The following is a 23911-nucleotide window of genomic DNA, read 5'->3' as shown; positions in this document are numbered from 1 at the left end:
TCATGAAGTTGTCATGTACTCATTCTCTCCACTGTGCCAAATTTAGCAAGTAAAAATACAGGGCACCCGGTACATTTGAATTTCAGATAGGAATGTAGAAAATTGTACTCTTTTTAAGTACAAAAGTGTGTTCTATGTGATTTTGGGGATAGGCTTATATTAAATTATTATTCATTGTTTATCTAAAATTCAAATTTAGCTGGACATTCTGTATTTTAACTGACAACTCTACCATTTTGCCGATTTTAACTCGTCAGCTTCCTCTTACATTTAGTATCAGCTTCCTTCTGTGTCTGGTTCCCCTCAGGAGAAGCAGAAAATGCAGCCATGGAAAATAAGTCCTCCTCTGCAGTCTGGCTGGGCCAGTATAGGACTTGCTCCCATTCCTGGTCTAGTAACACGCACCAGGGGGCTGCTGTACACTCATCGGCTTTGATTCGTCACTTGGGATGGAAGGGCTATTAGAAGTTAGCAATGATGCCCACTAAACTAATTGTGAGACTTTGGGAAGGCTCCTTTGAGTGTCTTGAGTCTCAACTTTCTCATCCATAAAATGGGGATAAATATGGTACCCAATGCATAGTGTGGCTGTCAGGATCAAATGAGACAGTGCAAGTAGAGGCCTCAACACAGTGCCTGGCACGAGGTCAGCATCCATCAATGTTTCTCACCTGCTGCTCCTCCTCGTCATCTCTTTTTTAAACAATTGTATGTTAGCAGGTTGATTCTGTCCAGCACAGCTCTTGGCTGTCAACAGGACACACTGCCCTTGTTGGTACTCTTTTGGTTGCAGTTGCCGCTCAAAGTAGCTTGCTCCAAAGACAGGTTCTGGCTCATAGATTATGGGAAGAGTTGGTTAAGCATTCCCCGTGGAAGACAGAAGTGCCACTGGGCCCCAGGAATAGCCACAGCAGGGCCCAGGAGCCCAGGCCTCTCGTCAGCTCTCATCTCCTTTTCTGCTTCCTCCTCAGAAGCGGAGATGAGATAGAAAACAATATCACATTCTTAGTCTTTGAAACACTTCATATTTTTCAGAGACCATGTATATATGCATGCCTGCATGCAGTCTCCCAGCATTCTTCTGAGGTCACACTGGGAGGTATGTCTTTCGTAAAGGCACAGGGCAGCATCACAGTTAGCAATAAATAAAAAGAGTTTAGATTCTGGCATTTAATTGCATGGATTCAAGTTTAACCTTTCCACTTGCTGACTGGGCAAACTATGTCACCTTTCAAAGACTCAGTTTCCTCCTGTTCATAATGGACATGATATTGAGATGTGTTTGTAAAGCTCTTATGAGGAATTGATGTGACAGTGTTTGTGCTGTGCATTGCCTGTTAGTTGGAGAGTGCTCAATGAGTATTGGATATTTTAAATTTTTCCTGTGACTTATCCAAGGGCACATAGCAGGTTAATGGAGAAGGCCTAGAATCCAGACCCCTCTAGCTTGTAGTTTGGTGGTCTAGTTCAGGCTTTTTCTTCTATATTCGATTCCTAGACTGTTTGAGCTGGGGAAAACCGTAGTCAACATTCAGTCCAGCCCATTTTGGAAGTCTAAAGATTAAGTGTCTTGTTCAAAGCCTTCTGCCTAGGAGTGGTAGAGAACCAGAAATTGAGCTAGAAATTTTTACCTGCTAAGCCAGGCTTCTTTCCCGTAGCAACCAATATATATGTGTATGTGTGTGTGTGTGTGTGTGTGTGTGTGTGTGTGTGTGTGTGTGTGTGTATTTGTTTTTTGCTTTTTGGGTCTTCACATTAAAGGATAGATGAGAACTTTTACATTTGTAGTTCTAGAAATATAGTTGTTGAGGCTTTCTTTTGGAACTCAGAATCCTTTTTAAAACAACCAATTTCCAATGGCAAATCATCCGTTAAAGAAGCTGTGGAGAAATTGAGACAACAGTGATTGCACTAATAGCTTCTCGTGGGATATTGAAATGAAAATTTCTTCTTGTGACTTCAGGCAGAAGTGTACACAGAGTGCCCCTTTGCACTGCAGTGAGAGATCACCAAAAGATCTCCAACGACCCTTTAAATATTTTTCTTTTGCTAAACAAGCAGTTCCTGCAAAGCAGACAAAGGGGAATTTAAATTATCTTGGGTTAATTTTCTTATAAGATGGGATTCTTCGGGGTTACAGAGGTACATTTTCCCCACGAAAACTCCTTGAATAAACAGTCAAACACATCTTTAAGATCTTTGTCTTTTCCTTTTTTGATTTCAAACAGACATACCACGAAAGGTATCTCTCTTGGTCCAGGAGGGAGCTGTTGCTTTCTCGCCTCTAAAACGTGATGGCTTGTTTAGACAGTGACATGTGCCAAGGTGACAACCCTGGAAAAATCAGAGCATAGAGTGGTCCTTTGTGGGATGGGAAGGAGCCTTTCATTTCCGTAGAAAAGTCTCCTTGGTCAAGCTTATTTTAGTCTCCTGTGACTGCAAATCACAGTGACTTTGTATATACGTCCTGGTTTGTTGCTCAGAACCTAAAACTTCCTTCAAAGATCTCAAGTGCTTTGAGATGTTTCTTTTTATATCACTTTGAATGGTATGACTTTTTCATTACACCAGAGAAACTAGGAAGAAATCCCAGGTCCTGTCCTTAGGAGCACTCCCAAATCATAACAATAGCAACTTTATTGTGAGGACTAATGCACCTTGCCATAAGCCCTCTCAATCCTTGAAACCATTTTGTAAGGAAGGTGGAAGCACCCCCCCAATTTATAGATGAGGAAATTTAGGCTCAGTGAGTCTAAAGAACTTGGGAGCTATTAATGGAGCCACTAAGTGGCAGATGCAGAATCATAATGGCCAAGATTAAAGCAAACATTTATTTAAATAGCAACCTCCCAAGCCTATTCAAAAGCATTTGCCTGTGGGGCCTGGAAATGCATTCATTCACAAGTGTGTGTTTTGAGATTACGAGGTGGCAGTAGGCTGCTAAGGTCTCCTTGCATAGCCAAAAAATATGTACGAATAAGCTCTCAGCTGGTCGTTCTTTTTGTAAATAAGACAGCTGTCGCTGTAGCAAAGGTCATCACTTGGCAGTTGCGGTGAACAGGGGCCCCTTGCTAAGCAAAGCAAGTTTCACTCTATTACTATTAACACAGGAGTCACCATCAGACTAAAGCAGCAGAGTAGAAATTGCAATTAAGTTTGCCATCAATCACATCTCTCAAGAATGCTTGATGTGTCATCAGACTTTTTTAAAAATGTATTCTTGCTTAATCTAGTACTTTCCCATATTGAAGGGATGGACGAGGGTCCTAGAGTATCAAACTTTTTAATACCATGCAAAAATCTGGTCTCTTTTTCTCATTCTCTTTTTCCTTACTTTTCTTGAGAAAGTGCCTAGGTCAAGGGCTTGCTTGTCTCTCTCTCTTATTTTCCTCTCATTTTTGAGTTCCACTTCTGATATATGTCTTTCAGATTGAGAGGTATGTTACCCAGACTTTCTGGAATACCTCATTTTTATATTATCGTATAGAATAACTTTTCCATGGCTAGGTTACATGTACAGTCATTCCTCAGTATACAAAGGGGATTGGTTCCAGGACCCCCGTGTATACCAAAATTCTCACATACTCGAGTTCCCCAGTCAGCCCTGCAGAACCTGTGGATACAAGAAGTTGGCCCTCCATATCCATGGGTTTTACATCCTGTGAATACTATATTTTTGATCTGCATTGGGTTGAAAAAAATTCACATATAAATGGATCTGTGTGGTTCAAGCCTGTGTTGTTCAAGGATCAACTATATTTAATAAATTCTGAAGAATTTAGGATGATTTTGTGGCTGCCCGATAGGTTCATTTTGCCCACTGCCTAGATAGAGCCAATTTATCAAGACAAGGAAATCGCAATAGAGAAAGAGTTTAATTCAAGCAGGGCCAGCTGAATGGGAGACTAGAGTTTTTTTTTTTTAATCACTCAAATCAGTCTCCTTGAAAATTTGAAGACTAGGGGTTTTCAAGGATAATTTGGCAGGTAGGGGGCCAGGGAATAGGAAGTGCTGTCAGATCTGAGATGAAATCACAGGGAGTTGAAGCTGTCTTCTTGGGCCGAGTTGGTTCCTGGGTGAGTGTCACGGGACCGGTTGGCTAGTCCCAGTAAGGTTATCCAGTTGTCAGAAATGCAAAAACCTAAAAAGACATCTCAGAAGGCCAATCTTAGGTTCTACAATAGTGGCACTGTTAGCAGGAATAATTAGGGAAACTGCAAATGTTGTGATCTCTGGAATAATGGCTGGTGATTATTTGATGATACCTACCTTTCAGTAGAATTCAGGCCTTCTAACTTGCTGGCTTTTCATTAGTTTTACAAGAGCAGTTTAGTTTTTGAGAAGGGCTATTATTTAAACTATAAACTAAATTTCTCGCAAAGTTAGCCTGGCCCATGCCAGGTGTTAGAAATACCAAAATTGTTAGAAATAGATAATCGGCCCCATGAAGAAAAGTCAGCATGGAGACAAAAGATCTCTCAGCAAGGCAATCTTTACTTTCTGCAGAAAGGGTGCTCAATAGCAGATGGAACAATGGCGAGAGCACACCTGAACAAAGAAAAAGCAGACATATTTATCCCTTACGATTTAGGTCATCCTTACTGCTGTGTCCTGCATCCATTGGCTGGAGCTGAACCTCACAATCTTAAACTGATACCTGATTTGCTAATAGCCTAAAACTTTCTTAAATAGGTAAGTGCAGGGAAGAAGAAAGAAGGAGAAGAAGTTGCTTATGAAAGGTATAAGGAAGCAATAACATTTCTAAATAAGGAAGGTGCACAAGCTATGAGCTAAGACTAGCCTGGGCCTGTCCAGACATGCCTGGGCTAAAGTGTAAGAACTAATAGTTGATAGGAGGCTTTAGAGTAAGGAACTATTATTCCTACTATTTTATTTTTAAACCAAGACGAGCTTTGAAGAGAAACTTTTCTACTTTCTACACTGGAGAATAAGTGAAGACAGCCAGCCTGTGAGGTTAGAAGCCATGTCAGATTTCTCTTACTGTCGTAATTTTGCAAAGGCACTTCAACTTGCCGTACTGTTCCTGGAATATTGGTCTTTTCCTCTCTTGGCTACTGGTCTGAAATATTTAAGGACCAGGTAAAAACATGTGGCCTACCCCTTTGATTCCTATTTCCAGTGCCTGGAATAACACAAGGTTAAAAGTTTTTTCTTAAGGTTTTTTGTTTTTGTTTTGTTTTGTTTTGTTTTTTGAGATGAAGTCTTGTTCTGTTACCCAGGCTGGAGTGCAGTGGTGTGATCTTGGCTCACGCAAGCTCCACCTCTGGGTTCAAGCAATTCTCCTGCCTCAGCCTCCCGAGTAGCTGGGACTACTGGGACTACAGTTGCGTATTACCACGCCTCGCTAATTTTTGTATTTTTAATAGAGATGGGATTTTGCCCTTTTGGTCAGGCTGGTCTCGAACTTCTGACCTCAGGCGATCCTCCTGCCTCAGCCTCCCAAAGTGCTGGGATTACAGGCCTGAGCCACTGCCCCCAGCCTCTCTTAAACTTTTATCACTTTGTTTTTTGTTTTGTCTGTGGGAGAAATAAAAGTTTTCCTTTCTCCTCTTAGGTTCAGTGACTGGGGCCTGCAAACTTAAATGACAGAAGACAAATTAACAGGAGAAAAACAGCATACAATTTTATTAACATTTTACATGCAATGGAAATTCACAGAAAAAAATAAAACTCAGGAAGCAGTTAGGCTCCGGGGCTTATGTGCCGTTTTAACAAAGGAAAGGGAATTTGGGCTTTGAGTGATGACGAATTGTGGGAAAGCAACCAGGAAATATATGGGAGAAATTAATGGAAGGTAAGGGTTATTTTAGTAAGATTTGTTTATGAAGAATATTGTATCAGGTTTGAATCAGCCTAGTTATGTTAACTCCAGCAGGGGCCAAGAGGTTTCACGATGAATCAGTGGCCAACTAAATGTTTTCAAATTCACGATTTGTGTTGTGAGGCTTTCACACACTAGCAATCACGTAAGTATATTCAGTGCATAGGCAGTGATGAGAGAGAGGGGGACAAACCACAGCGAGTAGCTGGGGAGAACCGCACATCCACAGACAAACTAGAGAGGGCTGGAATCTTCTAAAATTGCTGACCAGCAGGGGGTGACTGCTCTTTTTGGGCAGAACTTCTGGTGGCCACTCCTGGTGTCCAGAGGCGGCCTCAGAGTTATCACAGACAGAAGTTCTACAGATGCTTCTCCATGGTCAGTTGCTTTGCTGTTTTCACGGCCCTCCACAGAGTGTACACACTCACTATCTCAGCTGCCACGTGACTTCAGTTTCTCGTCAGGTCTCAGGGTGCCTAGCCGCAGCAGGAATCATCACCTCAGTCCATTATACATATGTTTATCACTTTGAGGGGTCAACAGTTTCACTGTCACTTGTCATCAGTGACTTCATTTTGAGACAATTAGCATCACAAAACACTATTATCTATCAAGATTCATCTTGGTTCTGACTGTCTCTGGTGACAGTCTCTCTTTTCTTCCTGGTACTGGAGTGAGGAACACCTTCTCAAAGGGAGATGTATGCCTGCTTTTAGGCAGAAAAGGGAGTGTAGAGAACTCTTCCTGCATTTGTTGATTCTCAGTTGCCTTTAGCTCAAAAGACTTATGCCAAAGTGGCATCATTCAGGGTGGTGTATCGTGATTCCCTTCATGTCCATCTTCTCATTTCTGATAGCAGGGAGAGAAATGGTACAGAATGGAAGCTTTTCTCCCAAATCTGAAAGATTTAGGGCTGTCAAATTTGACCACTGTCAAATATTTGATCATTGAAAATAGGTTCCCTTAACATCATGGTCATTGCCAAATGTGATCCATGATTACACAGATGCTCCTCAGCTTACAAGGGGGTTACTTTTTTTTTTTTTTTTAATTTCAGTATTTTGGGGGGAACAAGTTGTGTTTGGTTACGTGAGTAAGTTCTTCAGTGGTGATTTCTGAGAGTTTGGTGCACCCATCACCTGAGCAGTGTGCACTGTACTCAATATGTAGTCTTTTATTCTTCTCCCCTATCCTGCCCTTCCCCTTCGAGTCCTCAGAGTCCATTGTATCATTCGTATGCCTTTGTTTCCTCATAGCTTAACTCCTACGTATCAGTGAGAACTTAAAATATTTGGTTTTTCATTCCTGAGTTACTTCACTTAGAATAATGGTCTCCAGCTCCATCCAGATTGCTGAAATTGCCATTATTTTGTTCCTTTTTATGGCTGAGTAGTATTCATAAAAACATAAAAACAACAAAGCAACTGACCATGGAGAGAAGCATCTGTAGAACTTCTGTCTGTGATAACTTTGAGGATGCCTCTGGCTTAGAGAGTTTTCCCTCTCTAGTTTGTGGGTGTGAGTGTGTGTGTGTGTGTATACACCACATTTTCTTTATTTGCTCGTTGATTGATGGGCATTTGGGTTAGTTCCATATTTTTGCAATTGTGAATTGTGCTGCTACAAACATGCATGTGCAAGTGTGTTTTTCATATAATGACTTTCTTTTCCTCTAAGTAGATACCCAGTAGTGGGATTGCTGGATCAAATGTTAGATGTACTTTTAGACCTTTAAGGAATCTCCGTACTGTTTTTCCATAGTGGTTGTACTAGTTTACATTCCCACTAGCAGTGTAAAAGTGTTCCCTTTTTACCACATCCATGCCAACATCTATTATTTTTTGATTTAAGTTATTATCGCATTGTGATTTTGATTTGCATTTTCCTGATAATTAGTGATGTTGAGCATTTTTTCATATGTTTGTTGGCCATTTGTATATCTTCTTTTGAGAATTGTCTATTCATGTCCTTAGCTCACTCTTTGATGGGAATATTTGTTTTTTTCTTGCAGATTTGTTTGAGTTCCTTGTAGATTCTGGATATTAGTCCTTTGTCAGATGCATGGTTTGCACAGATTTTTCTCCCACTCTGTGGGTTGTCTGTTTACTCTGCTGATAATTTCTTTTGCTATGCAGAAGCTTTTTAGTTTAATTAAGTCCCATCTATTTATCTTTGTTTTTGTCACATATGCTTTTGTATTCCTGGTCATGATGTCTTCGCCTAAGCCAGTGTCTAGAAGGGTTTTTCTGATATCTTCTAGAATTTTTTATGGTTTCAGGTCTTAGATTTAAGTCCTTCATCCATCTTGAGTTGATTTTTGTATAAGGTGAGAGATGAGGATCCAATTTCATTCCTCTGCATGTGCCTTTCCAATTATCACAGCATCATTTGTTGAATAGGGTGTCCTTTCCCTACCTTATGTTTTTGTTTGCTTTGTCGAAGGTCAGTTAGCTGTAAGTATTTGACTTTATTTCTGGCTTCTCTATTCTTCTCCATTGATCTATGTGCCTGTTTTTATATCAGTACCATGTTGTTTTGGTGACTATGGCCTAATGGTATAGTTTGAAGTTGGGTAGTGTGATGCCTCCAGAGTTGGTCTTTTTGCTTAGTTTTGCTTAGGCTATGCGGGCTCTTTTTTTTTTTTGGTTCCATATGAATGTTAGGATTGTCTTTTCTAGTTCTGTGAAGAATGATGAGGGTACTTGATGGGAATTGTGTTGAATTTATAGATTGCTTTTGGCAGTATCTTCATTTTCACAAGATTGATTCTACCTGTCTAAAAGCATGGGATGTGTTTCTATTTGGTTGTGTTGTCTTTGATTTCTTTCAGTGGTACTTTGTAGTTTTCCTTGTAGAGGTCTTTCATCTCCTTGGTTAGGCATATTTCAAAGTACTTTATTTTTTTGCAGCTTTTGTAAAACGATTGAGTTCTTGATTTGATTCTCAGCTTGACCTCTGTTGGTGTATAGCTGTGCTACTGATTTGTGTACATTGATTTTGTATCGATCTGGGAGCTTTTTGGAGGAGTCATCAGGGCTTTCTAGGTATATGATCATGTCATTGGCAAACAGCAACAGTTTGACTTCCTCCTTACCGATTTGGATGCCCTGTATTTCTTTCTCTTGTCTGATTGCTCTGGCTAGGACTTCCAGTACTATGTTAAATAGAAGTGGTGAAAGTGAGCATCTTTGTCTTGTTTCAATTCTCAGGGGAAATGCTTTCAACTTTTCCCTGTTCAGCATAATGTTGGCTGTAGGTTTGTCATAGATAGCTTTTATTACCTTAAGGTATATCCCTTCTATGCAGATTTTGCTGAGGGTTTTAATCGTAAAGGGATGCTCAAGGGGGTTACATTCTGATAAACCCATTGTAAATTGAAAACATTAGAAGTTGAAAATGCGTTTAATACACCCAACCTACTGAACATCATAGCTTAGCTCAGCCTAGCCTACCTCAAACATGCTCAGAACACTTACATTAGTGTACAGTTGGGCAAAATCATCTAACATAAGACCTATTTTATAAAGTATAATTTATTCCATACTATACTGAAACTGAAAAACAGAATGGCTATATGGATACTCAAACTACAGTTTCTACTGTATGCATAGCTCTTTCACACCATTGTAAAGTTGTCAGAGCTTCATTAAATCAGGGACTGTCTGTATTTTAAAATCTCCCATTGGTTCTTGTAAGTTTAGAAAACATGTTGCATCTGTAGTGTAAACCCTTCTGACATACTTTGCGGCATTTATAGGGGAATTGGAATGGTGATAGAGGCAAGAGCTAGAGTTCAGGGTGCAGTAGGGCTTAAAGAAAGGCTGCAAGATAGCTCCCCTCTCCCACATGGCTAACCTCCCTCCGTAAGGATTCCTGCAAACAGTTGGGAAGAGGTTGGGGTGAGGTTCGACGGCTCTGTCAATTCCCTGGTCTTTGCCTTCACAACAACTGTCAGTATTTGTAGTCATCATCCCTGTCCAGAGAAAATTTCCAGGGCCTCCCAGTTCCCACACCAGGGGCTGACTTTGGTGAATTGTTTCTGCAGGCATCATTTGTAATTGGGGATTGAGTTGTTCCTTGACAAAAGAAGGTATTTCAGAATGGAGAGCTGTCATATCCTTTTGGCCTTGAATCTCACAGCTATGTTTTCATCAAATCTCTTTTCCCTCCCTTTCCCATCACAATTTTAATGAACTCCTATCTAGAAAGAGTGACTTAAATATATGGATTCTACCACATATCCCACTATTTTCAACATTCCACTATTATCAGAGCAAAAATGTCAACCTTTAATGTCGGCTCTCGCTTGATCTGAATATTTAAAAGAGGCTTCTTTTTAAACCTCTTTATGTTTTGCTATTTATGCTGCCTCCTGCCCCCAAAAATTTAGAGAAAAGAATCTCTTGGTTTTGTTTTCCTTCCCTGTGAAACCCAGTCTTAGGCAGGCTGCCACTTTTCCCTGACATTTCCTTTACATAGTGCTGTTATTCTAAACTGATGGTCACAGAGTCCTTCTCAGTAACAGGGAGACAAAGCACTCTGCATAGCTGATAAATTATAAGCAGGCACCGTGTGTTAGCTTGATGGATTGTTATAGTGAATGTGTGTGAGTCATGGGTGTTATTTTTGGTCAAAAGAATCGTGTGAACTTTTCTCCTCTATTTTGAGCACTTTGAAATGTACTCCTTTCTTTTTTTTTGTTGTTCTTTAAGGTGTATGTCAAGGAATTAGGCACCATTATCAGAATAGTCATTTTCTAGTTTTCAAAGTTATTGTTTTGGAGTTGAGGAGGTGGAGGGACTGAATACAAAAGATTGTGTGTTGACAAGGAATCTAGCCTGTTAAATGTAAAAGAAAATTACAGTCACCTGCTTTGAAGCAGCGGCGCCGCCCCCACCCCACCGTACTCCAGGGGTCAAGTTTGAAGCTGGGGTACATTTACAGTGAACTCACTTGGAGGCATGGCGATTTTAATAAACCATTGTTTTGCAGCTAATGTAGAAACGCCTGGCTCTTCGTAGATTTCTTTTCAGCCAGGCTGCAGAGTAAATCATGTTCAATAATCACGTCACTGGGTCTCTAAATAACTGTTTCCTAAAGCAGCCCTGCCCTCTGTCCTGGTCATCGCTGGAATTATCGACTGATTTTTATACCAAGTGTCTTCCTAGTTTCCACATCCCTGGGAAAACCATGTGAGCTCAATGCTTTTTAAAGTGAGGCCCAAGGACCAGGGCCAGGCTGCAACCTAATTGTTTCTGATCCATGACAAGATACATACAGAAATTGAGAGTAAGTGTTCAGAAACTTTCATAGCAATTTGACAGCATGGTTTTATGTCTGTTGAATCTAATGATACACATTTGGGGTTTTATCTTCTTGTCTTCTTATTTGCCTAGTAATTCATTTTTATTAGATTTTACAAAAGTATTGATCTGTTGTGGATTGGAAAAAGAGAACTGGTCTTTCCCCACCAATAGATTGAGTTGTACTGGTCTACCAATACAGTAGCTACCAATGTAGCCACTGCAGTTACATTGGTCAGTGAATGTCAGGATCTTCCCACCCACCAGAGACTAAGGAAATATTGATTTAAAAAGGGAAGGTTAGGGAGGTTGGAGATTTTTTTTCCCTTGTCTTTTGTTACATTTTCATTGTTGCCCTTACAGACATTTCTTTGGGCCTCTCTTCTGCTAAATGAAGGTTTAGGTGGATTTTGCTGCATTTCCTCCAGATGGGGATGCTGAGATTCACCTGAATGTGCAGTTGGCAGCCAGCTCCCAGACCGAGCAAGCGCTGGGCTGCTCCTCCTGCCTCTCCCCAGGGATAGTCACTGCTGCCGAGTGGCCTGGCCCTCCATCTGGTAGAGAGGGATTATGTTTGCTGCCAGGGGAAAGGATCAATGAGCTAATGTCTGGGGAATGTTCTGGAGTTCTGTGGAGGAAAGGCAGAGTCCACCCACATGTGACACCTTGAGCTAAGGAAGGAGAGCTGTGGATGGAGAGGGGGAACCAGGAAAAGAAAATCAGGAATTGAGTCATCTCTTGACTTCACTGCAGTCCCTGTGGTCAGCCTGCTCTTGTGGCCTTGAGCTGTGCTTCCAAATGGAAGTTTTGAGATGTGATGGGGAGAGGGAGAGAGGGAAGCCTGTTTGCCTTTTCCTCTGTCTGGGACTTTTTCTCCAAGATATCTACAAGGCTCTCTCCTTTTTCAAGTCTTGACTTAAATGTGACCTTCTCAGTGAAACCTTCTGTGGCCCTTTCTTCCAGCACATTCTGTTCCCTTTGCCTGCTTTATTTTTCTCTGCAGCATGTTATCCTCTAACGCATGGATTCATTGTATATTCTATTGTAATATAATGCAGTTAATGTAATGTCACCCATTCAATGTCAGTTTCCAAGGGTAAGGGTTTTGTCTGTATTGTTTGCTGCTGTATCTCCAGGTCTAAAACAGTGCCAAGCAGATGCCAGGTGTCCAATAAATATTTGTCAGATAAATGAATGAATGAACAATCAACAGTGAAGGGGCAGGATTGCAAAGGAGTCAGCTGTGTCCAAGGAAGCCTTCACTGCATCTACACAGCTCTGTTCACTGAGTGTTAGAGTAGGAGTCACGGGGTGGGCACAGTTGAGGGAGGTATCCCACCTTTAATGAGTGCACACTGGATGCTGGGCACTGTGGTAGGCATTCTGTGTTCATTATTTAAAGATCAAATCACTATGTGTTGCTAGCTCCACCTTACAGATGAGAGACCCAAGAGATTAAGAAACTCCTGCCAGGTCATCGAGCCCAGGAAGTGGCATGATCAGAATGCAGCCTCGTCTCTCTGATTCCTCCCATTCAGGGAAATTTCCAAAGGCAGTCATTTGTTCACAATGTCTCTTGTTTCTTTGCTTTCCTACCTACAAAACAGGTTTTGATTTTCCACATCCATCACTAAATTTTTGTCTTGGGAGAACAGAAATCTGGGAAAATTAGAACTCAAATATTACAAGATGGGAGCTTTGCAAATAGGGGGCTGAAAAATTGGATGGAGTTACTGAGTAATATTCTCAAATAAGTGAGTGGAGATCAGGGCTTGATTACATCCAGCCAATGGGAATGAATGTCTTTCTTTCTTTTCTTTTGTTTTCTTTTCTTTTTTCTCTTTTCTCTCTTTTCTTGTCTTGTCTTGTCTTTTCCTTTCCTTTCCTTTTCTTTTCTTTCTTTCTTTTTCTTTCCTGCCTTCCTTCTCTTCCTTCTCCCTTCCTTCCTTCCTTCCTTCCTTCCTTCCTTCCTTCCTTCCTTCCTTCTTTCTTTCTTTCTTTCTTTCTTTCTTTCTTTCTTTCTCTCTCCCTCTCTCTCTCTCTCTCTCTCTCTCTCTCTCTCCCCTTCCTTCCTTCCTTCCTCCTTCTCTGTCTCTCTGTCTCTTTCTCTTTCTTTCTTTTTCTTTCTTTCTCTTTCTTTCTTTGACAGAGTCTCTCTCTGTTGCCCAGGCTGGAGTTCAGTGGCATGATCTCAGCTCACTGCAACCTCCACCATCCGGATTGAAGGGATTCTCCCGCCTCAGCCTCCACTGTAGGTGGGACTACTGGCATGTGCCACTATGCCTGGCTAATTTTTGTATTTTTTAGTAGAGACAGGGTTTCACCATGTTGGCTAGGCTGGTCTTGAAATACTGACCTCAGGTGATCCACCCGCTTCGGCCTCCCGAAGGGCTGAGATTACAGGCATGAGCCTCCGCAGCCAGCCAGGAATGAATGATTTTCTATGCAAGTCTCCATGCCAGGCACTGGTTTCAGTCTTGGTGCCCGCTCTTATTATTCCTGATCTCTCCTGGTGAGAGCGCAACCTCCACACGCAGCTTATTGCCTCTTATTTTAAAAATAGTTATGGAGCATCTACTACGTGCTTGGGAGAGGTCAGTAAAGACAACGAAGTTCCTTGCCCTTCATGGAACTTACGTTTTAGTAAGGAGAGGGAGACAAGGAGGCAACAGTAAGCAATGAACCATGAAGTAAATGATATGGTATATTAACAGATGGCAAGTGCTCCAGAAAAAAAGATAAGGTAGCACAGGGGAAGGTTTCAGTATTAAATCAACCGGTCAAGATGGACCCTGTTGAGATGGTGACCTTTGAGCAAAGACTGAAGGAGGTGAGGAAGTGAACCAAGAGGCTCTCTGGAGGGAGAGCATTCCAAGCAGAGAGAGCAGGGCCCTGGCACTGAAATAGGATCATGCCTGGTCTGTGTGGGGGACCACAGGGAGGTGAGCATGAGTTGGGGAGACCTGGTAGCTAAGACAACAGGATAAATGGGATAAGGCAGGTCAGCCAATATGTAATCATTATCTTTTCCCTTTAATTCTCTTTTTAGTACCCACCATAGGTGCATATTCCCCAAAGTATTAGCATTGAAGTATTTGGAAATGTCACCATTCCAGTCTGGCTAGTTCCCTAACCTCTCTGGATTTGGGTTTCTTCAGCTGTAGCAGGAAAGGATTCTTTCATATTAAGATCATCTCTAATATCCCTTGTTTGACTCTCCTTGAATGATTTCCCCTTCCAACGGGACTGTTTGGATTGCTTACTGCTTCCTTCCCTCCTTTCTTTCTTCATTTATTCATCATGAGCTTTTAAAACACTTGTCAGTACCTGAGCACTGTCTGGAACAACACACATGGAAGGGGAGGAAGCAGAAAGCAGAATCTCTGCCTTTCAGTAGCTTGCAGTCTCTCCCTGCTAAGTTTCAATGAGAATGTGGTAAGTCAGGTGAGAATTAGGGCAAGTCCATTAGCTAAATAAGAATAGTACAGGAGAACAAGAAGCCATGTGCGCGAGGAGGAATATGAGTAAAAGGCTGGAGTAGGTAGTTAGATGGGCAGCCAGGAATCCCAGGTTCAGGAAATGTGGGAAAGGGGTGAGGATATGGCAAAAGGTGTCTGCATGCTCTGGGAAAAGGAATGATGAGGCTGTGAGATGGAGCCACACCGAAAGGGGAGGCTGGCTGATGGACCGGCCGTGGAGATCGGAGGGACCTGGATCCCAACAGGAGGCAAATCTTAAGGAAAGGATGATGTCATGAAGATGGGAATGAAAGGCGACTATCCTGGCTATTTAGTACTTCTCCCGGATGTGAGGTAAAATAAGGAAATAAAGAGGGGGAAAACCAGCCCAGGAAACTGTTGCATTTCTTCTGGATCCTGATTTCAGAAATTGTTGCTCGTCCCTGACCTCTTTTCTGGCCGCCCACTGGAATTGTAATCAAAATTCTAGGCATTGAGGTCACACACAAAAACTCATGAGACAAAACACATATATTTGAAGAAAAACAAAAGCTATCTAAACAAGAAAATGAAGCTTTTTCTATATTGTTGGCCTGGCCCAAATTTTACAATTGAACGCTATGTCCATTTTCAAGATTTTTAGTGATAAACTCTCTCTCTCTTTTTTTTTTTTTTTTTTTGAGATGGAGTCTTGCTCTGTCTGGAGTGCAGTGGCACAATCTCAGCTCACTGCAACCTCTGCCTCCCAAGTTCAAGCAAGTCTCCTGCCTCAGCCTCACAGTTTTTTTTTTTGTTTTTTTAACTCAAATAAGACTGACTCTTCCATTGCTTGTCCTAGTGCCCTCTGTGAGCCATTCTGGAAACAAAAGAATATCCCCAAATTGAGGTTCATGGCCAACTTCATTTTCCTGCGTGCCATTGTAGTGGCGTGATTCACACACTGGCTGCATTCATATATGTGTTTACTATAACAGGCTTTGTGGGGTTCAGCTGGGGTTGGACGCCAGCATCCACAAGCCCAATAGAGCCCTGCATTTATCTACTCCTCCATTTCTCATTCTGTTTCATAATGTGTTGATATTTGTAGGCGAATCTTGCACAACTATTGAGAGATTCTCAGGACCGAAATAAACATCTCGGAGAAGAAATTAAAGAACTTCAGCAAAGGCTTGGAGAAGTCCAGGGTGACAACAAGGTACTGTGAGTATTTACAGGGAGAAAGCTCTGCTGCAAAACTGTGCATTTGAGGTTTATATATTGCACATTGGAAAAATGTAATGCAGCATTTGTTGAAAAGTTTGTTATAGATTTTTAAATTTATAATGAAAATTCGCAGTTTAGTGTATCTTGCCTTTTTACATTCCCTTTATGTGTGTGCATGCATGTATATGTGTGTTTCTCAGTGGCTCTAAAATATTTCCACAACCCATTGTGGAAGTTTCATTCTGTTCAGCTTGGTGGTGAATAACACTGTGGTTGAGGGCAAAATAAAACCCAAATGTTATACTTTCCCCCTTATATACACATAATGGATTTGTGGCTCAGATGATTTGGAATTATTCACATTCGGTTTTGAATTTTAAATAGTCATCCTACTAATTATGTTCGCATAACCAATTTATTTTATTGCTAAATTTGGCAATTTGTATGGAACATTGCTCAAAATCCACTGCTTGGCATTAATCAAACTCCCCTGTTGGCAACGTTAATTATAAAATATGAACTCATAAACTCCCAACTAAACGTGTGCACTCTCTCTCCCAGCTGAAGCTACGAACAAAAGTACAATTGAGAAAGGAAAGAAAAACTACCCAAGTTTAATTCTGTCCCCCAAAATCATTTCCCGTTTTGCCAAGATTGATTCATTTCCAACTCCTTGCCCGAGGCGGCTTTTGCAACAGAGATGGCTTTGAAAGTGGACTCAAGAAAACTATAGTGTGTGTATGTGTGTGTGTGTGTGTGTGTGTGTGTGTGTGTGTGTGTGCGCGCGCGCGCGCGCAGTGTGTTGGAGGGGAGCAGTTCTTAGGGAACTGTTTTTAGATGTTACCAAATTGCTTGACAAATGATGGTGACTTTCATCATTGCTGGGAGTTGTTGGTTATTAGAAGGAGCCATTTTGAAAAATGCCCACTCTTTAAAAAATGCATAGAATTGCCTGGGTCATCCAGAGAGCTCTTCCATAACAAGACATCAGAGAGGGTGCTGCATACTGCTGGCTTGAGAGTCCTGACTTGAGGGCATATATACATCTAGTAACCCTTCTTTACACAGCTTCTTCTCCACTTAACTGGCCTTACATTTTTTTAACCTCTTGGATTTAACATAAATTTGAAAACTTAGGCTTTACTATTCCTGGTCATGAAATAAAGGGTGGGAAAGAATGTGCAGGAAAGGCTCTAATTAACACTGGACAAGCTAATCCGGCCCCTTGTGTGGTTTTATGCATCATTAAAAGGATTTAAGCTCTGTAACCTAGGTGTTTGGTCAATAATTAAAGGACAGACCTTCTTACTCACTTCCTCAAGTGATAGCAGCAGGGCAAGATTTGCTGGAGAATAAAACAAAATGTATGCAATAGTTTTCTTTAAGCCCATGAGAATACTAGAGGAGTTTATAAACCTGTGAAATACTGAAACATATTTAAGATGTGACTTCTGGAGCCGTGACTCTTCTTGACTGACTGATAACATATTTTTTCTATTTCATTTTTTTTTTCCTGAGCTGCTCCTCCCCTCAGCTTTCCTAAATGTGCTCCTGTCTCATCTATTGATCACTTTCAATTCTTTTGCCTTTTAGGTATGAGAATTTTAGGAATTGACGTTCGCAACTGACAGTTCACGGAAACAGAGAGCAGCCAGGCGTGGTGGCGCACTTGTAGCCACAGATAGTCAGGAGGCTGAGGCCGGAGGATTGTTTGAGCCCAGGAGGTTGAGGCTGCAGAGAACCATGATCATGCCAATGACCTCTAGCATGGATGACACAATGAGACCCTATCTCTTTCAAAAAGAAAGAAAAGAAAGGGAGGGCATGTGTGTGAGTGTGTTAGTGTGTGTGAGAGAGCATGTTTGTGTGTTTAACACTGAGCACAGGTTGTCACAGTCTGAACTTTGTGATCTGCATGCTCTCTGGGTCTTTATTCCTGTACCCGGGCACATTTATCAAACTTTGTCTTCTCACCTTAGGTTTAGAATTTAATGACTCCTATTCATGGCCTGTGAAGAAGTTTGCCTGCCAAAAGGGGCATGAGAAGATGTTCTATTGTTCAGCAAACCTCCCCATTTCAGTATCTGGCCTCTCTCCCTTAAAAAAAAAAAAAAAAAAAAGTCTAACTGCAGTGAGCCCTAGAGATTCCATTTATTCTCATTTGCCTCTAAAGTTACAGGGCTGGTTTATTTTCAGGCTCGTGTGAGTCACGATCATCCTTCCCCCATCCCCCACCTAGAGGCCAGATTACTCCTTCCATAATGACACCAGACTTTCTTGAGAACCTTGGACGCCCCTGTTCCCAGGTTCCTGTGGCTGTGTGGTACAGAATGAGTTAAACCTTCAGTGTTTTTTTTTTTTTTTTTTTAATTAATGCACTTTCTACTCCAACTTTTCCATCACTTTCTGCATTCAGTTCTACCTCCTGGTGCGCTAGGCCTCCATGACCATGGTGTGCTAGGCCCCCATGGTCTGACCCCTACTGATTTCTACGGCCACATCCTTGCTCCTGGTCACTTCATACTTGAGCCCTAGAGCACTACTTTCAGCCCCTTTGCTGTGCTGCACTGCCTGTGGCCACAGGACCTTTGCACCTGCTGTTTGCTCAATCTGGAATACTCTTCCCCTTTACTTCCCCTGCAAGCTTCTGTTCCTCTCCCAGGTCGTAGATCAAATGCAGCCTTCTCCAGCTCTTAGGCGTCAGTCCCGTGCAGCCTGAAATGTCTTGCTCTGCCCCTCTGCTCACACTTGCGTGGCACCGCCAGCCCCAAAGGGAAGCTCTTTGAAGGCCGAATTTCCATCTGTATCCTATAAATTAGCATTCTTAGTTCCTGATAGGGAGGTATTTTATAATCTCTATTGAAGGAGTGGAATGGAATAAACGAATGAATGAATGAAGAGGAGAAAAGAAGAACGAAAAGAAGAGCAAAAGGATTCAAGGAAGAGGAAGAGAAAAAGAAAAAAAGCATGCAAGAAATAAACAGACCAACTGCCATCTGGTTGTCATCAGTACTTTGTGGAGTAAGAAGTAGTTTAGAAATTTGGAGAAAGGAACCTTCCTTGAAAATGACAGTTCTTAAAGATTAACAAGGTTAGAGGAGCCCTCCGGGAAAAGGAGGGCTCACGAAGCCACACATTACCCTGGAAAAGCTTTGCAGAAAAGCAAACTGTCCCAACAAGGGGGGAACTAACCCCAGATACGTGTCTTTGAGGAGCTTCTGTGGAGAGAGCAGAGGGTCAGTTGCTGAGCCTTGGGGGACAAAGGATAAGTGTCCTGCTCATTGGCTGGTTCAAGTCTGTTAAATCAAGAATACTTAATAATTGTTGTTTTTGGACTCCTAACTCTGAGGCCAAACAGCAGGGCTGATGGCGTCATTTTATGAGTGACTGTTAAAGTGGAAGATTTTTATCTCTGAGTTGCCATTTTAACTGATGACCCTTATCCATATTTTGAGAAGCCGAGATTCTAGATGTTAAGTACATTTGAAAAACAAGGTGATAGGAAATTACTTGCCTTGGATATTTTAGGGTAGACTAATTTTTCCATTTGTTCAGCTAGAGCCTTGTAACCCTGTGGGCCATAAAGCATTTCCAAACAGCCTCCCGAAAGATTTGTTGCCACCCTGGCTCCCAAGCAGCTTAGCTCTCCCATGGGGCAGGGGGCAGCGTTCTTGTGCCAACATGGGCATCCTGTGATGGGGGACCTGTGTGATCGATTACCTCCTGCGATCTCTGTCCAGTGCCCAAGAATTTCTCAGGCTCCCAAACTAACCCAAACTTCCAAGCCAAACCAGATGAGAGATGTGAAAAGGGAAACCTACTGGATACCCTCCCCTTCCTTAAAAATTACAGTTGTTAAAGATTAACAAGGTTAGAGGAGACCTCTGGGAAAAGGAGGGCTCATGAAGCCACGCATTACCCTGGAAGAGCTTTGCATGTTGCCCAGGGCTCTCAGTGTATCAGTCTATAAGGAACGAGGAAAGACTCAGGCAGTGCTGGGGCCACAGAGACAGCTGCAGCTCCCCTTGGCCTGCCCCAGAGGTTGGCCTGTTCCTCTTCTGGGCATTAAGAAAAGAATAGATTTAGGGAAAGGGGATCAGGAGGAAGAAAGGGGTCTCAGAGAATTGAAGGATTAGTAGGTCAAACAGCAGAACTAGCAGAGGACATTGGAATCACAAAGACGGCAGTCCTTCCTTATCTGGGGGAGACTTCCCAAGACCCCCAGTGGATGCTGAAACCTGGGTTAGTGCAGAACTTGGTTGCCATCAATCAGAGCCTGTTTGTCTTCATGTCTTCTACCTACAAATGTAATGCCATTTCCATCTTCACCGATCATTTATGCACGGTGGCCGTAGCTTTTGTAGTTTTGAGGTGCAGCAGCGAAACTAGCACAGATTTCTTTTTCCTTCTTTACAATTTCATGGATAGAAGATTGGTTCTTATTGCAGATCTTAGCAACCTCAGCATATGAATTTTTTTTTTCCTTAAGTTGAGAACTTTCACCTTTTCACTTAAAAGAAGCAGTATGTGGCTTCTCTTTGGCATGGCCAAGTTGCCAGCATCACTGCTCTTGTGTTTGGGGTCATTATATTTTTATTGTATGTATGTCTGTATTTATTTATCTATGATGGAGTCTCGCTCTGTTGCCAGGCTGGAGTGCAGTGGTGCAATCTGTGTTTGGTGTCATTCTTTTTTATTTTATTTATTTATTTTTTTAGATAGAGTCTCACTCTGTCGCCAGGCTGGAGTGCAGTGGTACAATCTCAGCTCACTGCAACTTCTACGTCCTGGGTTCAAGTGATTCTCCTGCCTCAGCCTCCTGAGTAGCTGGGACTACAGGCACGTGCCACCATGCCCAGCTAATTTTTGTATTTTTAGTAGAGACAGGGTTTCATCATGTTAGCCAGGATGGTCTCAATCTCTTAACCTCATGATCCACCCACCTCAGCCTCCCAAAGTGCTGGGATTACAGGCATGAGCCACCATGCCTGGCCAGGGCATTATTAAGTAAAATAAGGGTTCCTTACACAAAGGCACTGCAATACCATGACAGTTGATCTGATACCTGAGATGGCTACTCAGTGACTAAGGGGTGGGTAGTGTAGACAGCGTGGACCCTGGACAAAGGAAGGATTTGCATTTCTCCAGCGGGGCCAGGTGGGATGGACCAGGACACGAGATTGCATCATGCTACTTAGAACGGCATATGATATAAATCGTATGAATTTTTTATTTCTGGGATTTTCCATTGAATATTTCCAGACCACGGTTGACCGCAGGTAGCTGATACCAAGAATTAGGGGGACTACCACTCCCTGAAGTGTGCTCCTGAACCAGTTCTCTGAAAGAAGAAGCCTGACTTGTAACATTTTGCCTTTGCCACTGTCTGTGTGATAGATACTGTTGCCATGACAAATGTCAGGTTACCAGAGTGAAGTCACTGAACTTGGAAATATTTGGACTCCAGGAAAAGATAGCTCCAGCCTGCCTCTGTGAAGTGGAGCAGTGTAGTGCAGTGCAAGAGGTCCACCTTTTAAAATTGTCAGACCCAGGTTTATGTTCTCGTTCTGCCAATTATTGTCTGTGGCCTTCGGCAAGTCAGTTTTCTCTCCAGGCCTCAGTTTCCTCATCTGTAAAGTGGCAATAATAATACTTCTCATAGAATTGTTTAATCATTTATTCACATCATTTATTCCCCACGTAATTGTGGACTTCCTACATGCTAATTAACATTCTAGCAGCTGAGGACACATCAAAGAATAAGAAAGACAAGGTACTAGCTCCCATGGCGCTGATATTCTAGTTGGGGAGTAGATAATAAGAAAATAAAATACATAAGTAATTTCATCAGACAGTGCTTAGTCTGAGAAGAAAAGAGAACGGACAATGAGATTTAATGATTTAGGGATGGACTTGCATGCAATATCGTTTGTAGAGGGTGTTGCATGGTTCATAACACCTAGCAAGCACTTACCAGCGGGTAAGTGTTGCTGTTATCTTTAGCACAACACGCACCCGTATTGACTGAGAATCCACTTGTGCAAGAATTCCACCAGAAATCTTAAGATCTTCCTCTCTATTTATAAGCTATTTCCAGTGAACTAGATATGTCCCCCCGCCCCAGTAGAGACAATGATCCTGGTGAGACACCTGGCATGTGGCAGATGGATCCCCAAAAGTCAGCCCTCCTAATCACCAGCCTCGACTTCGCCGGCATCAAGCATTATTGCTTTGGTGCCGAGCTCCTGGGAACTTTCTTGCATTTTGTGTGCCCCTTGTGGAATAAGCATCTAATAGGATACGTCAGAAGCAGCAACTCATGTTCCCATTGGGACAGATGGCAGTTGGTCTTCTTGTCTGTTTGCTTTAAAGATTATGGCACTTTTGTGCAGAAGGCCAATAATACAGTGCGATGTGTTCAAAGGCAAGGAAGTTTTCGGTAGGTGAATGCTCCTACCAATGTCATACATTTATACTTCCTGGGCCCCTGCTGGCAAATTTAAATTTAGCTGTTGTGATATTGCATAAACACAAGGTTTTGCCCTTAATAATGAGTTTTATGTTACGCCAGCTGAAGGTCTTTAGGTACCTCTGTTTTATCTGCGTTGGTGCCATAAAATGATAGAGACCTTCTGTGAACATACCTCTATTGACATGGGACTTTTGGATGAATTTGGTGAGCAAACCAATTAAGATACAGCTACAAGCCAATAAAGACAGAGCAATGAGTGTGCAGGTGACTAATTAAAGTACACTTCACTGAAAAGGAGTGCTCAGCTGTGGATGTTCGTAATGGTCCAGGATGAGGGATCAGAGAGCTCTTCGGAAGCTGTTTCACTTTATGCTTCAAAGGGAGCAGAGAGATGTCCTAACCTGCAAGAAACCGAAGTAAAGATGGCACTCTAATGAAAAGCTCGGACCTTGGGGCACTATAGAAGTTAATTATGAAGAATTACAATGAGTGAGAAGGGGCCTTCACCGCACCCCGCCTCCCCACCCTATCATGTCTTGTTCTACGTGGGATCTTGATTATGAACTATAGGCAATGCTCAGTGAGTCCAGCAAGCAGCCAATCTAGTTCAGCAGTCTCTCATGTTTTATTTGTAAGTGAATTGGATACACTTGGTCTTCAGATACCTTATTTGAGCCTGCCATGGCTTACATGAGCTCATAGTCTGGGTAGACCATGTGACCAAAACAGCATGATTTTCAGATATTCATCCCATAGACTGTGAACATAATTACACTTCCTAGTGGAGAACTGAAAGATATCTCTGCCCAAGACTTGTTTTATCATACACCATGTCCAAATTACACACTAAAGTGAAAGTAAATCAGAGCTTCTTTAAAACTGCTTGATGCAACACTAAAGATTTTGGCTCTGGGAGCAACATGTGCTGAACTATCTGACAGTAATTCAGGGGCTTCTTAGCTGTGTGATCTTCGGACAATTCCTTGACTTCTTTGTGCCTTAGTTGTTCTCATCTGTACAATGGGGATAGCAGTAGTACTTGCCTCATGGAGGTTGGTTCAGTGCAATTCGTTTCAACACGTATTTGTTGAGGATGGACTGTCTGGTCTAGGGCTAACAGCAAACAATATCAGTGAGTCCCTGCTCCCACGGGGGCTTCGTTCTAGTGGGGGCAGATGGACAGTAAGCAAATAAATCATATTTCACAGATTCCGAGATGCACAGTTTTTCCCATTTGGACATCTCTGATGCAGTCGGTGTATTGTGTAGTTATGATTGGCATAACTACCTCTTTTTAGAGGTGCACAGTGGTGGCTCTTAAAGTTGATGGAGTCTTATATTTGATGAACTGTGGTATAATATGTCAGGAGGTGATAAGTGCTAAGTAAAAAACTAAAGCAGGATAAGGGGCTAGAGAATACAGCTCAGGTGGGGCAGGGATGCCGTTTATATCAGGTGGTCGGGGAAGGCCCTCTGCTCATGTGGGTGACACAGAACACTGAAGGAAGTATGGTGGGAGGGGTCAGATATAGGGACGAGGGGTGTGAAATCCAAAGACCCTGTGAGGGGAGCGAGCTTAGGGAGTCAGGGGCTTGGTACGGAAGGCATGCAGTTTGCCTTTTGTGAGGATTAA

At 42.2% G+C, this 23911-nt stretch overlaps 1 protein-coding gene across 1 annotated transcript in view; it reads left to right on the top strand.

The window, feature by feature from the left end:
• CCDC149 (coiled-coil domain containing 149) overlaps nt 1-23911 on the top strand; it is a 105541-nt gene that overhangs the window by 42533 nt on the left and 39097 nt on the right. Inside the window, exon 4 of the mRNA XM_015138115.3 lies at nt 15691-15798. Coding sequence (XP_014993601.1) covers nt 15691-15798 — 108 coding nt within the window. The remainder of the gene's footprint in view (nt 1-15690; nt 15799-23911) is intronic.

Source organism: Macaca mulatta, chromosome 5 (genome assembly GCF_049350105.2).
Source record: "Macaca mulatta isolate MMU2019108-1 chromosome 5, T2T-MMU8v2.0, whole genome shotgun sequence".
NCBI classification, from domain to species: Eukaryota; Metazoa; Chordata; class Mammalia; order Primates; family Cercopithecidae; genus Macaca; species Macaca mulatta.
The sequence above is the reverse complement of the archived record's forward strand: the minus strand, read 5'-3'. Positions and strand labels throughout refer to the sequence as shown.